General features: G+C 35.1%; 1 protein-coding gene and 1 pseudogene across 1 annotated transcript; one reads left to right on the top strand and one right to left on the bottom strand.

Moving 5' to 3' along the window:
• Positions 1-5,554: 5,554 nt before the first annotated feature.
• LOC128553270 (ATP-dependent DNA helicase RecQ-like) lies at positions 5,555-9,630 on the top strand. Its single transcript, XM_053534399.1, has 5 exons — positions 5,555-5,581; positions 6,506-6,935; positions 7,206-7,399; positions 8,172-8,319; positions 9,359-9,630. Exons 1-5 carry the CDS (start codon positions 5,555-5,557, stop codon positions 9,628-9,630), a joined length of 1,071 nt encoding a protein of 356 aa, XP_053390374.1.
• LOC128553269 (uncharacterized) lies at positions 8,337-17,195 on the bottom strand (annotated as a pseudogene).
• Between the last annotated feature and the right edge of the window lie 792 nt (positions 17,196-17,987).

Raw genomic sequence — 17,987 nt, 5'->3', positions numbered from 1 at the left:
AGGCGCATGTCCTCGTTATTGTATCTAAGTATTTACCCTTTCCGCAATTAATATCAGCTTGTATTAAGCTGAATAAAGTATAAAGAATAAAATAAATTTATCAAAATGTCTAAGTACAAAGAAGTTGATTGATCTAATGCCATTTAATGTCTTTTTAATATATTTTCAAAGGATACCGCGGTTCAAATTCTTAAAAATCATTGTCACATTAGATTTAATCAATATTAAATCGCATCATGGAGGAATGTTTATTAAGCAAACAAGGGGATAATAACCTGCTATTACCGTGTATATCACACGTGTCTTCTTATATCAACTACCGTGTATATCACACGTGTCATGTTTGATTGAAAAAAAAAATGCGTCGGGTTACCTGTGAAATACGATACCGTGAATGTGTTGATTATGGAAATAATTGCGTGAACGTTACACATTAGTAATTTTGTAACTTTTAGGAAGTTAAGTTGATATTGATATAATTGTAGTTGATTAAATATAACACTATATATATTTTTTTCGAAAATATATCATTAATAGTATCGGGGTTATACAGTCGCGTTTGACTTACAAGATAATATAAAAGTATTTGTCGAACATTTATCAAACTGAAGGTTCAAGAAGCAACGGTAAAAATGCGATATACACAGCGTTAGTCACACCGGAAATATCAACTACTTATGAAAGTTAGATAACATTGATAAAACATTTTCCATATTTCATAGACCTTGCGTTTACCTTAAAATTCGTTGTTATTTTTGACGAAGACATAAAAGTCGGAACTAGTAAAGAATGTGTTGTCTTGGTAATTTTAAATCCTTTTGATCTACTAAATAGATTTAGTAAATAAATATTGCGGTCATTTCATTGCTTATGTGGTGAAATAAATACATATATAATACATATATACATTTACAGCCTATAATTACTCGGCACATAATATTTATGATTTGATTCAAAAACTAGAAACAAGAAAATGTAAAATTAATTCAGTATATATTCAAGCATCATAATGTTATGAATTATAATTAAGGAATTTATAAAAACGTTTTTCCTATGTTTAAGCATTTTTATATTTAGACATTTTTTCTCCATATTTTTTTTTCAGTAATAATTATAAAAAATACTATTTTTAATATTGTTTGACATTCAAAAGCAATTACAAAGCCAATATAAATTTTACTAGTATTTTTAGCTCACCTGAGCACGAAGTGCTCAAAGGTGAGCTTTAGTGATCACCCTGTGTCCGGCGTCCGTCGTCGTCCGTCGTCCGTCCGTCCGTCCGTCCGTCGTCAACAATTTGACTGTTAACACTCTAGAGGTCACATTTTTGACCCAATCTTAATGAAACTTGGTCAGAATGTTACCCTCAATAAAATCTTGGACGAGTTCGATATTGGGTCATCTGGGGTCAAAAACTAGGTCATCAGGTCAAATCAAAGGAAAAGCTTGTTAACACTCTAGAGGTCACATTTTTGGCCCAATCTTAATGAAACTTGGTCAGAATGTTACCCTCAATAAAATCTTGGACGAGTTCGATATTAAGTCATCTGGGGTCAAAAACTAGGTCATCAGGTCAAATCAAAGGAAAAGCTTGTTAACACTCTAGAGGTCACAATTTTGGCCCAATCTTAATGAAACTTGGTCAGGATGTTACCCTCAATAAAATCTTGGACGAGTTCGATATTGGGTCATCTGGGGTCAAAAACTAGGTCACCAGGTCAAATCAAAGAAAAAGCTTGTTAACACTCTAGAGGTCACATTTTTGGCCCAATCTTAATGAAACTTGGTCAGAATGTTACCCTTAATAAAATCTTGGACGAGTTCGATATTTGGTTATCTGGGATCATAAACTAGGTCACCAGGTCAAATCAAAGGAAAAGCTTGTTAACACTGTTGAAGCCGCATTTATGACTGTATCTTCATGAAACTTGGTCAGATTGTTAATATTGATGATCGTAAGGTCCAGTTTGAATCTGGGTCATGTAGGATAAAAAACTAGGTCACCAAGCCAAATCAAATGAAAAGCTAGTTTACACTAGAGGCCACATTTATGACCATACCTTAATGAAACTTGGTCAAATCTTGATGATCTATAGCTCAAGTTCAAATCTGGGTTAGGTGGGGTCAAAAACTAGGTCACCGGGTCAAATCAAAGGAAAAGCTAATTAACACTGTAGAGGCCACGTTTATGACCATATCTTAATGAAACTTGGTCAGAATGTTAATCTTGATAATCTTTAGGTCAAGTTTAAATCTGGGTCAGATGGAGTCAAAAACTAGGTCACTAGGTCATATCAAAGGAAAAGCTTGTTAACACTCTAGAGGCCACATTTTTGACTATATCTTCATGAAACTTAGTCAGAATGTTAAACTTGATGGTCTTTAGGTCAAGTTCGAATCTGGGTCATGTCGGGTCAAAAACTAGGTCACGGGGGTCAAATAAAAGGAATAGTTAGTTAACACTTTAGAGGCCACATTTATGACCATATCTTAATGAAACTTGGTCAGAATGTTAATCTTGATGATCTATAGGTCAAGTTTAAATCTGGGTCAGGTGTGTTAAAAAACTAGGTCACTAGGTCAAATCAAAGGAAAAGCTTGTTAAGACTCTAGAGGCCAGATTTATGACTGTATCTTCATGAAACTTAATCAGAATGTTAATCTTGATGATCTTTAGGTCAAGTTAGAATCTGGGTCATGTGGGGGCAAAAACTAGGTCACCGGGTCAAATCAAAGGAAAAGCTAGTTAACACTTTAGAGGCTACATTTATGACCATATCTTAATGAAACTTGGTCAGAATGTTGATCTTGATGATCTTTAGGTCAATAGGTCAGGTGAGCGATACAGGGCCTTCATGGCCCTCTTGTTTAAGTATCGAGTCTGATGCCATTAAATGCCTTTACATTTTCAAAGGATACCGCGGATCTAATTCTTAAAAACATATTTGATTGAATCAAAATTATATCGCACTATCGAGGAATGTTTGTTAATCAAGCGCGGGAACGATAACGTGCTACTACCATGTATATCACACATGTCTTCTTTAATCAACTACCGTGTAGGTCACACGTGTCATACTTGATTGACAAAAATGTGTCTGTTTAAAACCTTCTCCGAGCTCCCTGGTGCGTGCACGTCGCGGAGAGGGCACATATAGCGCTAACTGGGTCAGCGCCCTAACTAGGTCAACGCCTGATCTAGTTAGCGCCACATGACGAAAACCAGGGAGTGTGGCCGTAAAAAGGGGACATACATAGGCTGAACTTCATCTTGCCTACTTGCCTACGTGTTGGACTTTTCCTCTACAACCGGGGTGCCGGGTCTGGTTGATCCCGGCCAACTCGATGCCGGATTACCATCTCTGAGGGACGTCTTGGTCTTCATAACTCCCAGGTGCGTTTACTTCAGCTGGTTCATCGACAAGGTTGATGTTGGCTCAGAACCCCCGACTCGATGCCGGATTACCATCTCTGGGGTCTTTCAATACAGTGGCCACAGCTGGTTCATCGACAAGGTGGAGACCTCGGAGCCAGGCTTCCGGATGCGACACTTCGGGCAAGACAGTTGGTGGAGGCGACGTACAACGCAGGGACGGAGGGCGGGATGAAGAGCAGACGACCAGATCGTTTAAAATGTAGACACAATAACAGCGATGCCAACAACATTAAGAAGATACACACATAACAGATGTTACATAATCACACGTTGACATACATAACAGATGACACATAATTGATGTTACTAAATTGATGTATACTAATGGGAGAGATGAAAAGACGATGTACGAGGAGGAGGAGAAGAATAATTGTAGATATGCTCGCCCATATGGTTTTTAACCGGTGGCGAGGGTAAATAACCTCAACACACACACACACTGTTTAAAACAACACTGAAATTATTAAAAGGCCGCACCAATTAGGATCTCAATCAACATGGAAGGTATTTTTAAGTTAAAATTATCCTTTGTTCAAGAAAATGTTCAAATTATGTCTTTCACATTAGTAATTGTGTAACTTTTAGGAATTTAAGTTGATATTAATATAATTTTAGTTGATCAAGTATAACATTTATATACATTTTTTTTAATCTCTAATATCAATTTACCATAGATTTTTTATACCCAATAAAACATGTCACTCAGCCAGTATTTTAGCCTTTGGTATAAAATCTATACACACATTAGGCCTCTACAAGCTTTACTGATGATCATTACTTAGCTCTGAGAGCGGTCTATATAATGTGTTTAGCCGCATATAAAATAATATTTCTCATTAATTTATGAAAGATAATGATTAATATTCCACAAAAGATGTCATTGTGCAAATATTTTATCAATTTATACATACATTACGCTTATATCAGTCTTACGGGGCATCATTACGCCGACCTGAGCTTTGAGTGCTATCTATATAATGTATTTTACCATTTACAAAATAAAATTTTTCATCATTTTATGAAAGATAATGATGTATATTCCATAAAAGATGTCATTATTCAAGTATATTATTATTATATTATTATTCAACACTGGTATTAAATTTATACATACATTACGCTTCTACCAGTCTTACGGGGCATAATTACGCCGATCCGAGCTTTGAATGCTATATAAATAATATGTTTTACCATTTACAAAATAATATTTTTCATCATTTTATGAAAGATAATGATTTATATTCCATAAAAGATGTCATTATGCAAATATTTTACTACTGGTATTATATTTATACATACATTACGCTTCTATCAGTCTTACGGGCCATCACTGTGTCGACCTTAGCTTTGAATTCTATATAAATAATGTGTTTATCATTTACAAAATAATATTTTTTCATCAATTTATGAAATATAATGCTTTTTATTCCATTAAAGATGTCATTGTACAAGCATTTTACCAATCTACATAGGGGGCCTACATTACGCTTCTACCAGTCTTACGGAGCATCATTACGCCGATCCGAGCTTTGCATGCTATATAAATAATATGTTTTACCATTTACAAAATAATATTTTTCATTAATTTATGAAAGATAATGATTTATATTCCATAAAAGGTTGCATTGTGCAAGAATTTTACCACTGGTATTAAATTTATATATACATTATGCTTCTACCAGTCTTACGGGGCATCATTACGCCGACCTGAGCTTTGAATGCTATTTAGATAATGTGTTTTACAATTTGTACATTTTTTTTCTCAGTTTATAATATAAAATGTTTTATATGCAATAAAACATGCCACTAGTCGAGTATTTTAGCTCTGGTATTAAATTTATATATACATTACGCCCCATTTTGCACCATTACGCATCATTTTGCTACATTACTGTACATTACTGTATTAAGGCAGACCCGCATCCAGGGGCTCTTTTTATTTATTTTTAGTATCAATATGTGGAAAATTTACAAAACCCACAAATCTAACCAGACCTATTTATAACCTTGGGTTTTCCCTTTAGAGCCTAAAAATAAAGATTATATGTCGAGTATACGGGTGTATCTTGATGCATTATAGTCTGGATTACCTGCCCCTTCCTATCGTTAAGCCGAATAATGGCGGCGCCCAGTGCAAATTGCGAGGTATCAATAAATTCTTATTTGGAATGAACATTTTGCACTATCGGTTGAAATCAAAGCTACTATATACCTAAAATATAGTGGAGACCTTACCTTTATCGTTCGATCCCTGTTTATGTCAAAGCCGGTGGTAAACATCGCTGCATAGTAGCCATATTTCGGACGTGTATTTTGTCCGTTCGTATTTCGGATAAACGGTTTGTCAGTTAACCGGTATGGCTTAGATCTATTGGGCATTTATTTGAATTATGTTTTTAAAATATCAGATACGTCAGTGCCTTGTTTATATGTTTTTGTGTCCTAGGGCTTAAAGACCTGGAGGAGTAAAGTCCAAGGGTGTACCGTGTATTGTCCCAGAGGAGTATTGTCTCGATACCGTCTACATTCACCTTTAGTATAGCATGTTTTCTGCTGGATCTATATCATACAATAGATGTATACAGCATCACAGAGGCTTGTTTAGATGATAAATAAAAGCCACAGGTCCATAAAACAACGTCTGGATTACAGAAAAAAAACTTTTTTTCAACTGACAAAATTTGACCCTTATTTGCCTTAGTAAATTATATAATAAGTTTAGATAAGAATGTCTATAATGGGTTAAATTTTTTGTTGAAAAAGATTTTTTTGGTAATCCAGCCGTAGATCTATAACCATGTAGTTAATTGTCCAAAATCTGGCAACAATGAGTTGGATGGCATCCAATGGTACCCCTGCTTGAGGCAGATAATACTCCATATACAAAGTATTTGTCTACATGTCATGATAAATAAGTACATTGTACATGGAGGGGGACCAGAAACCATGGACTTGTTCTAAATGTTGAAATGTTCTTTTATCACTTTCCAAACCCAAAGCCTTAAAATGTATGAAATTATGAAAATACCCTGTATATTAGCTGTTAATAATTTACTGTACCTGTTTCAGGATGAGAGGTACTGTATGGCACTGTCAGCCTACAATCGTCAACATAAAAAAGATATAAAAGAGTTTAAACCCCTTCAACAAAAAGCCTTAGATGCTCTGGTGGGTGGGGCTGATTGTATCTGCTGCTTACCAACTGGGTTTGGAAAATCTCAGGTTTATGAAATGTTACCTTTTGTAGACCCAAATTCACTGGTTGTTGTTGTTGTGCCTCTCAATGCAATAATTGCACAACAAATTCAAAAGCTTGGTAGTATGGCTATTTGTTTATCAAAAGGGAAGGATTTACCAACAAATCACATTGCTGATGGCACAGTAAGATATATATTCACCCATCCAGAGGATATTCTAAATAATCGAAAAATTACAGATTTCTTCAGACAGGATAATGTAAAAAGACTCAACACATATCTAGTGATTGACAAAGCACACTGTATATTAGACTGGGGGGGGGGGGGGGAGGATTTCCGACCTGATTATAGACAGCTTTGTCAGTTAAGGGCCATATTATATTTTCTTGTAGAGTTTTGGCACTGTCAGCCACAGTAACAAGTGTTGGACAAAAACAAATCATGAAGAATCTTTTAATGAAGAACTGTAAGTCCAACAAAAGAAAATATAGAGTTTATAGTGCTTAAGCGACCAAGTGCCACTGCAAGAGGGAATTGTTCCACCACCCCTTATGGCTATATATTTGAACCAGTTTTGAAAGAGCTTAAACATATGGGAGCTAGCTTTCCCATCACAGTAATCTACTGCAAATCAATACAATGGATTGGCTACGGCTATGAAATGGCAAGACAGATCCTAGAGGACAGTTTTTATGCTGGAGAGAAAACACCAGAGAATGCCAGAGTAGTAATGTTTCATTCCTCTATGGAAAATAGCAGTGGGAAGGTAACTGCATGTAAAAACTAGAGCTATCACTAAAGGTGATGAATGTACCCTCCGCATGCACTGACACAGTACATTGCAATTTGATGCACAGAATATTGCATAATTATGTAGACTGTATAGAATGTAGTAAAGTGGTCACTTAAATGATCCGCGCCATGAGGAAACCAAGATAGTGGGTTTGCGACCAGCATGGAGTCAGATCAGCTGCACATTCGTGCAGTCTGATCCGGCTCCATACTGTCCGATAAAAAGAGAGTATGAACCTTATACAGGGCAACAGCGAACAGTATGGAGCCTGATCAGACTATGTTGGTTTTCTCATGGCACGGCTCAAATTATGGTTTGCTATGAATCTGTTTATTAAATATAATTCATTATAAATTTCTATAAAAAGCAGCAGTTATTTACTCAGTTGTCTGAAGGCTTCATCTTTTCTGCAAATGCTGCGTTTATCAAATATTAATGCACTATCTTACCAGTATGTCATAACCTTATCATATATACATATAACATGTGTTAGACTAGCCACTAGACTGATAATAACTATATTTCTATATTTTTCCCTTTTTTGACAAATTCAATTTCACAGAGACAAAAGCCAGTCTATTTTAGAGATTTTCACACAGGACTGATGTTGAAATTATATGATATTGGACATAGAATATAGACTGGCTCAGTTCACTACATTCAATCATAAAAATGTAAAAAGATATATCATAGTCTAGGAGCTAGTCTAAACATGTGTGTACATGTATATCTGTCTTTTTATCAGTTGAAGGACATGATCTTGGGAAAATTACAGACCCCACCAGAAACATGTTGTTTAAGATTGGTATTTGCTTCAGTGGCACTGGGCATGGGTGCAGACTTAAAGCACATACAGCGAGTAATACATGCAGGACCACCAACAACATTAGAAAGTCATAACTCTACTATGTACCATTTTAAGCTTTACTTCTACAACATCCAAGTTTTGCATTATATATCATATAACAAATATAGAATTTCCATTACTCTTACTACCAAATATGTGTGATAAGAAATCTAAATCCATATGTATACAATTACAAGTACAACTAATATAATATTATGTGTCAGGATCAATGGTCAATATCAAGTTATCCCTAAAAACAAAAAAAACAAAAACTCAATAGAAAAAATACCAGTGGATTCCTCTTAATTGCATAACTCTTTTGTTAGTGAAAAAATATTCAATTAACTAACTCTTTTGTTAGTGAAAAAGTATTCAATTAACAGGAATATACAAGTAACAGTAATGTTTAAGATAAAAGTTTTTTATCCATACTGGGAGCAGAAAAACTTGTTACAAGACTAACAGAAATCAACCGGTGGCTTTACAAACATATGCAAGAGAACATTTTGCTATGAAAACAAAGTCATTGTAAAAATAAAGCTTTTGCCATTCTGTTTCTGACATCTTTTAATAAAATATCTGCAAAAATGTCAGTAACTTTTCTCAAAATAGCAGGGTTTTTTCGTCAGTTTTGATTTTTTTATGCAATAAACAGGAATTAATAGGAATGGCAGGTAAAACCTATGCAATGAACAATAACTATTTACATTAAAGACATAGGAGATGGTTTGTACTTCAACATTTTATGCAATTAACAGGAATATGCAATTGACAGATATGCGATTAAGTGGAATCTACTGTATTTCTATGAATATATCCATGAAAACTATTTCTGTTAACTTCTGACTATTCACATCCTTACAACACTCATGATGACAGACGTGCAGCAATTAAACTGGAAATGACAAAAATGTCATAAAGACCGACATGCCTGATCATGTGGTATTTATAGTGTATAAACATAAAGATATCAAAACTTAGGTCTCTTTATTGCGAGCTGAAGTAGAGGGAAGTATAAATATAAATCAAGTTACATTACAGATCAGATAAATGACTTTTATAGTAAATGTTCATATATATTGCAGCCTATGTTCAAGAGATTGGTAGGTCCAGACGTGCTGAAAGTCAAGCACAGGCTATTTTATACTTTAACAACAATGACCTGGCTGTAGCACACATGCAGACAAACATGAAGGAATACTGCAGAAGTGACAAATGCAAAAGATTACTTATAAATGAATACTTTGGTTTCAGCAACACAAGTAAACCAAAAATCTGCTGCAATGTTTGTCAACCGGACCTTGGCCTTGAATGGAAATTTACACAACTGTCTCTTTACGGTATTTTACCGACATAACTACTTAATTTAGTTCAAAGAAGAATTTGTGCTGATAAAATCTTATTCAATTTATAAAGTCAATTGCATTCAACTTGGTAAGGGGATTCCTTGGTTGTTTTTTGAAGAACGTGGCTTGTCTACCTGGAACTTTAGTGAATGGTTTTATTGAGCTCAAGTCACAGATAATTTTAGTTTCATCATCCTTTGAGGAAATTCTTTTATGTTTTTTTGTGCACGAGTCAATACAGATGTTTCCTTGTCAAACACTGCACTTATCTCATTCATACCAAAAAAAAGTGCTACTACGTTTCACCAGAGATGCATCAGTTACATTTGAACACATTGCCCGCAGGTGTCCTTTGGTCAATTTTACAAGGTGTTCCATTTGTAGGTCTACTGGGATTATTGTCTTTCCTGTGTTAACAAATAACCCATACACTGCTTCATTAGCAGCCCTTTCACTAAGCAAAGCAAATTGTTGGCATAGTAAGCGTATAATTTCTAAGGCGTATTTGGACTTATTGTTATGTCCTTTCATTACAATCATTAAATACTTCATACAAGTTATGAATCTTTTTCTGTTAGGATTTTTTACAATATCACACAGTTCCAGAAACACCAGACCTAACTCAATATGTTACTGTAGATGTATATTATATCAGGGGAGGCATCTTCAACTAAGGTTCCATCAATTACATTTCTGCTTGTAGATGTGACTTGACATACAATAGGTGATACTTTAGATATCAACCACTCTTTCTTTTGTTCATCTGTCATGGTATCTAACTCTGGGACAAAGTCAGGTTTGAAGTTTAAGTTAGGCATTTCAAACTTTTCACATGTAGCCTGAACTATATATGCTTTGATTACAGATATGGCTAGTTCTTTACAACTGTCATAATGATTTTTTACATCTTGTCCATTAGCATCTTTTCTAGGGAGACAATCAAAATCCCCTTGATCAAAATCCCCTTCACTGAAAAATGACAGGGTGTTACAAAATCCCCTTCATACTTTTGCAGGGGGTATCATAATCCCCTCTGTAATTTTTACTTATTTCATCAAGTTCAAATACAACTATATACAACTTAAAAGTCTACTGCATAAAGCACGTAAATACAATGCCTTTAGCAAACATAATATAATTTGGAGCACTGATATCTATATATCTATAATGTTAATCACAGAGGGGATTATGATAACCCCAAGGGGATTTTGTAACACCCAGTCATTTTTCAGTGGAGGGGATTTTGATCAAGGGGATTTTGATATACACTTTCTTTTCTAAGCAATCTTATCCGCTGACAGTGGAGGGTAAAAATATGAGTGTGATGCTCGTCATATAGTATCTGATAAAATAGTGAAAGGACAGCCATCTGTAGGTGAAAAAGTTCAAATGTTATAGGATATAAAGCTTCAAATCTTTCTGTTTCTGTTAAGGCTGCAGCTCTCAACCTTTTGGCCCCTGAAAATCTTTGTCTAGTCAATTGGTCACCTCCTATGTGAACTTTGTCAATAGCCTTTCCAGCAGCCTTGTACGTACTTTCACATATGTCTTGGTATGATGCCAAAATGTCTACAACATCCCAGTATTTCTGTTCGTTCTTGTGCATGACTGGCAAAGGTATTACTTCGTTTTTGATTTTCCTAGCATCAGGCATATCTGCAATAGGTTGACTAACAGAAGAAGTGGCAACCTTTAACCATGGAAAAAAATCTACCAGAACTCTAGACGAAAGAATAGAGAAGTTGTAGGTGATGTTTTGCCAGTCTTCCTCATTTAGTATGAACATTTCTGTTGGCAACTGACGTAAATCACATTGTGGACCATCATTATTCAAATCTGTGAAGGAAATGTTTTGCGCAATTGCCGCCAAGCCAAACCAGTGCTCCATATGACTTACTTTACCTAATCTTTGTCTCACTTGAGCAACACGCATTTGAAAATTAATATTGTCTCCCACTATTCGATTTTTTTTTTCTCGTTTCAGACTGTCGATGAATTTAGAATTGAAACTGCCTTATATTGATGTCATTGTATCCATCAGACCTTGATGGCTGATAGTAATTCCCAGGGGTTGAAGTCTGTCATAGACCTGAAACATAAAATGCAGGAAGTCTTAGCACAACAAATGCTTTAGTAGATTCACAGTTTTCATAAACAATTGTTATCCATTGGAAGATTTATAGTGCTGATGAAATATACATTAATGTAGAACAAGGAACGTGGAAATTCTATTAGAACCATGCTTTCACACAAGCTCATTTATAAGGTCATAGATCAAATGTGCATTACTGCGAAGTTTCGCCTCAATCAGTCACTCCAAACTGAAGTAAGTGAGCAGAATTAGTTTTTCAAGTTTCAAGTAACAATGACCTAGTGACCCCACATATGATCCCAAGCTAGCTGTCCTGTTAAGTTTCATCGAAATCAGCCACCCTTAAGTAAAGTTATTGTGCCGAAACCATCTTCCCACCCGCCTTCCGACATACCCAATTCTTTTCACCAGGTTTTTCTATGAAAACCTTTAAAACTAAATGTCTCGTTGTGTTGTAAGAGAAGTTACAGTGTTAGCCATAGAAACAGATATACTTTTATTAAGAGCAAATTTGTAAGTGAAGTAAATACAGATGGAAATAATATAACTGTTACTTTGCTTTATACCTTCAATGCATGTAAAGCTCTAGTGTTTCTTTGTGTCAGTGGAAATCAATGCCAGAACAGATTCCTTAGTTTGTTATGTGTAATGCTAGGAAAAGGGACTAGAAAAAGTATAGTTTCTGAAGGACATTTTGAATGTTATATACTTTAATACTATCCACCTTGTATGTATTTGACAACTTGCTGATCTGTAGTGATGCCTCATCTGAAATAAAACAGTAACAGGAACTAAACAAACAACAGTATAACAAGTTGAAGCAAACAAAGAAAATACAGTCAAACCTGTCTATATGGACCACTATAGAGAGAGCCAAAATGTGGTCTTTATTGTAAGGTGGTCTTGATTAAAGGTTATAATACACTGTAAATGTTATAATGTGAACAAACATTTGGTTTTTAGAGTCAGGTGATCTCTTTTCAGAGGTGGTCTTTAACACAGGTTTGACTGTATACCAAACATACAGAAATTACTCTTTGTAAATAAACACAACTAAAAGTCTCAAAGAACATCTACTTATAAACATTTTAATTCATTATTAAAGGCAATTGAAAACTCCTTTATAAGTGACCTCCCACCCAAAACCCAATATACATGAATGTAAAATACACAGACCTCTCACTAGTTAGTCTCTAATACACAGAATTCTGCCAGTATGGTGCACTGGGCCATATGGTTTATAATATTGGTAGTATTGGATTATTGATTGTCTTACTGATTAGCTGATCATGCATGGATGAATGTACAGAAATGACAAGATGAAATGTCCAGCTGTGCTAATTAGTCCCCCTCTACCAGTTGGTGAATACACAGCCAAATACACAGAATTCCTGCTGGAGTGTGCCCCAGCTGGAGGGTGGGGGGACATTCCTTGCATTCCTGTCGAAGTATCTTAAAATTATTCTGAAGTGCTGTTTATGATAGAGAACACTGGTTTGTATTATGTTTTATGTTCAAGAAGGCTTTAAATAACATTTTCTACCTAGTTCCCGAACCCACAATTACACCTTTCTTTTCATAAACAACCCTGTAATTTATCAACCCAATATTCTTTGTACTAAGTCCAAATATAATCAATAATTATCATACAAAGATATACATGTATTCAGACATTCACTGCCTTTCTACATACATCACTTGCCAGAAAATGTAACTCACAGCCTGGTGTAATGGGTTTTAAAGCTGAAACTTTTAATATTTAAAAGATCATTGTAATACCTTCGTATGTGTCTGTTCATTGGCTAAGGCAGTAGTAATCATCTTCTGCACACCATTCAGGGCATAATATCTCTGCTTCATCAAAGCCCCATAAGCCATCCCTAAAACTGGAATGAGATCCTCCGTTGCTTTAGTGTTTCCGATCCTATCTCTTGGCAGTGCTATTGCTAGGAGTACCTCTGCCAGAAAAGTTTGTTTTTTCATGAGTTCATTTATTATTCTTTCCCACTGAAAATTAACTAAGTGTTCGTAATTCTTTAGATACAGGGCACTGCCTTTGTTTGAGCATTCTTTGGCTACCATTTCAGTGTCGAATAAAAACATGTTTTTTATTTCTTCTCCCAAGGAGCCAATCCCTAAAGTTGCTCTAGCTATTTGACTAATGGTACCAATCTCTGAAAAACAACACAGAAAATATTGCTTTGAGGTTGTCAATAGTTTCTGAAAATAACCTATCGACATAAAATATCAAAGGATGACTGTGTGTGCATATTTCAGTAGGGAAGTATACATACATGTGCATTGAAGCACAAATGTTACAGTATCACAAGTATGTCCTAAATTACATATTGTTACATTTTTAAAGTATAGAAAATCTACACAAGCACACTGATGTTTTTACAAATGAGATTTAGTGTAAGTCATTATTCAACTTAAATTTTCACATACTCATGTTTCCAACAATAAGACACACTCACTTATAAGACCTACTCCATACACTGGAGTGTACATAAAGTTCAAGATATATAAATACATCAAAGATTGGTGGGATAGTTGATGGCTTGATATTTAAGTGGTCAAAGCTCTGACTTTTTCACCTCGTCATTTGTTTAAAACAATGAAAATGTATACTTACTTATGATATCAATAAGACAATTTCTGTCAGAATTAGTCAGAGGTGGGTATTGCCGCAATCGCTTCATTGCAGTCTCATGGACATTGTGTGCAGACTTGCTTGCTGACTCCTACAAAAAGTACCAATACAAACATACATATTAATCTTCTCACAAACAGATGGTATACATCTTAGACATCAATACTACCATTATCATACAAAGGTATAAAATAAGATAGTAAGTTTGTTTGTGTTGGGTTAAAGCCATGTTTCAACAGTATTTCAGTTATGTAATGGTGGGCAGTTAACCTTAGACCAGTGTTTCTGGATACTTTACCAGTACTAACCTGTTCTCCGGGGGGAAAAAAACTGCCAACTTCCCCATATGATAATCACAGGGATATTTGACTTCTTAAAAAACAAATCTAAGTAAAAAGGGGCATCATTCTGTCAAAAAGCACTTCACAGTTAGGGGATTGTTTCTAATAATGTAGACATTAATAGTGAAGAACTATTCTAAGTTTCAAGTCAATTTGACTTTATAAAAACAACAAAAAAGTAACAGTAAAAGCTCTCTTTTCTTTGAAATGTCGAGCTAAATAACACATACCCCGTGAATTTTCACATGTAGTGATATAAAGTGTTGGTGATAATTCATTAATAGTGCATTAACCCTTGTTAATTAAATATAATTTATATACATGCACAATTAATTAATAACATGTGCTACATAGAGGTCATATAGAAGAAACTGCTCAAACAAACACATAATAATTACCTAAATGTCTTTAGTTGGCTGCATAAACACCCAATCTACTTTTGTGTCATCTGTCCTGAAAAAGTTAGCAATTTTGATTTTATTTATTTTTTCAGACTAAGGGGAAAGCTGGCGGGGCTTTTGAGAGGGGAAAATTGTGTCATTTTGTGAGAATATGGGATTTATTATCAAAACTTATTATGACCAGTAAATATGCTATTTAACACCAGAAATATAATACTGTCCTTAAAAAAGTCTTTCAAATACTGTATTTTCTAAAGAAATGAACAAATATTTACTTGAATATACATCCATATTTTCCAAGAATTTGATGGGTAATAACAAACACTTGTAGTTGGGTAGTACCAATAAATTGTTAGGCAGATCGACATGTGGCTTGGTATCTCAGTGGTTAAAGTGCATGCACAATGGAGTGTATATCAAAATCCCCTTGATCAAAATCCCCTCCACTGAAAAATGACTGGGTATTACAAAATCCCCTTCACACATTTGCAGAGGGTATCATAATCCCCTCTGTGATTAACATTATAGATATATAGATATCAGTGCTCCAAATTATATTATGTTTGCTAAAGGCATTGTATTTACGTGCTTTATGCAATAGACTTTTAAGTTGTATATAGTTGTATTTGAACTTGATGAAATAAGTAAAAATTACAGAGGGGATTATGATACCCCTGCAAATGTGTGAAGGGGATTTTGTAACACCCAGTTATTTTTCAGCGGAGGGGATTTTGATCAAGGGGATTTTGACTGTCTCCCTGCACAATGAGCAGGAGACCCTGGATTTGAGCCTCATTCGAGTCACGAATTTTTACACCACCTGTTACATATTGAAGATTCTTACCTTATCTGATCTTCTGTTTGGGTGCTAACATCAACTGTGCGGCTTGTAACAGTAACTGGTTGTCTGCACTGCGGAGACACAGACGCTGAGCCAGACTCTTGCATGAAAGTCCTGAAAACATAAGAGGCCATAAGAATGTGTTAGCTTATAAATGATTTTAAAAAGAAATTCTAAAAGCAAACAAGAGCTGTCAGTGGACAGCGCGCTCGACTATTCTCAGTGCTTGATAGTATAATATAAGCAATGAGTAAAACTTTAACATTACAATAAGCATATTCCAAGTCGAAAAGGGGCCATAATTCAGTAAAAATGCTTGATAGAGTTGCCTCCTCCTTTTTACAGACTGGGGTCATGATGGTAAACAAGAATGCAAACTATGAAAGCAATATCTTTGAAAATATTTGGGGTGGTACGCAAACTTTAATATTTATTCTAAGTCGAAAAGGGGCCATAATTCAGTCAAAATGCTTGATAGAGTTGCCTCCTCCTTTTTACAGACTGGGGTCATGATGGTCAACAAGAATGCAAACTATGAAAGCAATATCTTTGAAAATATTTGGGGTGGTACGCAAACTTTAACATTTAAAATTTTCTAAGTCGAAAAGGGGCCATAATTCAGTCAAAATGCTTGACAGAGTTGCCTCCTCCTTTTTACAGACTGGGGTCATGATGGTAAACAAGTATGCAAAATATGAAAGCAATATCTCAATGGACTTTGAAAACATTTGGGGTGGTACGCAAACTTAAACATTACAATAAGCATATTCTAAGTCGAAAAGGGGCCATAATTCAGTCAAAATGCTTGATAGAGTTGCCTCCTCCTTTTTACAGACTGGGGTCATGATGGTAAACAAGTATGCAAAATATGAAAGCAATATCTCAATGGACTTTGAAAATATTTGGGGTGGTACGCAAACTTAAACTTTTGTGTGACGCTCACGCTCACGCCGGGGCGAGTAGGATAGCTCCCCTATTCTTCGAATAGTCGAGCTAATAAAAGGTTTCTGTAAGCTCAAAGGTTTTGTTGCATTTATATACAAAAATATAAAGAACTTGAAACAGAGTTAAAGTTAAAAGATAATCTCTTTTACCTTTTCTGTTGCTTCCGGGGAACTTCACATTTATCTGTTCAGCACATTTTTGCCAGTATTCCTGAGCAGTCTCTGTGCCTCTTGGATTCATTGTCGCATAATTGATCAGGAAGTCTTTTTCTTCAGATGTCCAGGGAATGTGTTGCCATGGTTTATTTTCCTAGAAAAAAGTATTTTTAGACATAATTATGTGATTTAGAATTTATCATTTCAACTTACTGACAACAACTGTAATATTCTGGATATTTTCATCCAATCTGATAAATGATGTCGATAAAATTAAAGACAAAATTTACAACCATGCATAAATGAATATGCTCACCCTGCTTTGTGTTGGTTAAAAGGAAAAAAAACTTTGTATCTTTGTGGAACATTTAACATACTGAACTTCAACACAATAATTCCTAATAATGTCTATGTTATTGCTGTTGTTGTTTTACTCAAAAATATGCCTTTAACTTACAACAGTTACTGTGGAAATCTTCTTTGCCAACTGGACTGGAGTCTTTCCAGTGGGAGTGGTAAGCCCTCTCGCTCTTTTCTTTGATGTTTTGGTTGGTGTTTTGGTTGGTGTTACTGACCCCTTACTGTAACCATGATCTATTCCGAAAATCGAAGGAACCCCGAGCTTGACATTTGTCTTTCGTCTCCTTCCAACCCGAATATGTGTGATCAGCACTCTAAAAATGTCGAATGATATACTTGAATGTGTCACTTTATGTACCAGACACTTTATGTACCAGCACTTTATGTACCACTTCGGACACAGCAGTCATCAACGACAAAAATAAAATGAATATAAATTCTTTAAAAGGAGCTGATCCTGTACATTGTGGTCAAATGTTGTACAATCTATTACAATGCTAACTCCGAAAACAAGTTTGCACGAGTTTGTTTCAATGATAATGCATGGTACTCCTGTTCCGTACAAAATTCTTTTGTCTCA

This window comes from Mercenaria mercenaria, unplaced genomic scaffold (genome assembly GCF_021730395.1).
Source record: "Mercenaria mercenaria strain notata unplaced genomic scaffold, MADL_Memer_1 contig_3655, whole genome shotgun sequence".
Classification (NCBI taxonomy): Eukaryota; Metazoa; Mollusca; class Bivalvia; order Venerida; family Veneridae; genus Mercenaria; species Mercenaria mercenaria.
Note: the sequence above shows the minus strand (reverse complement) of the source record. Positions and strands in the feature narration are given on the sequence as shown.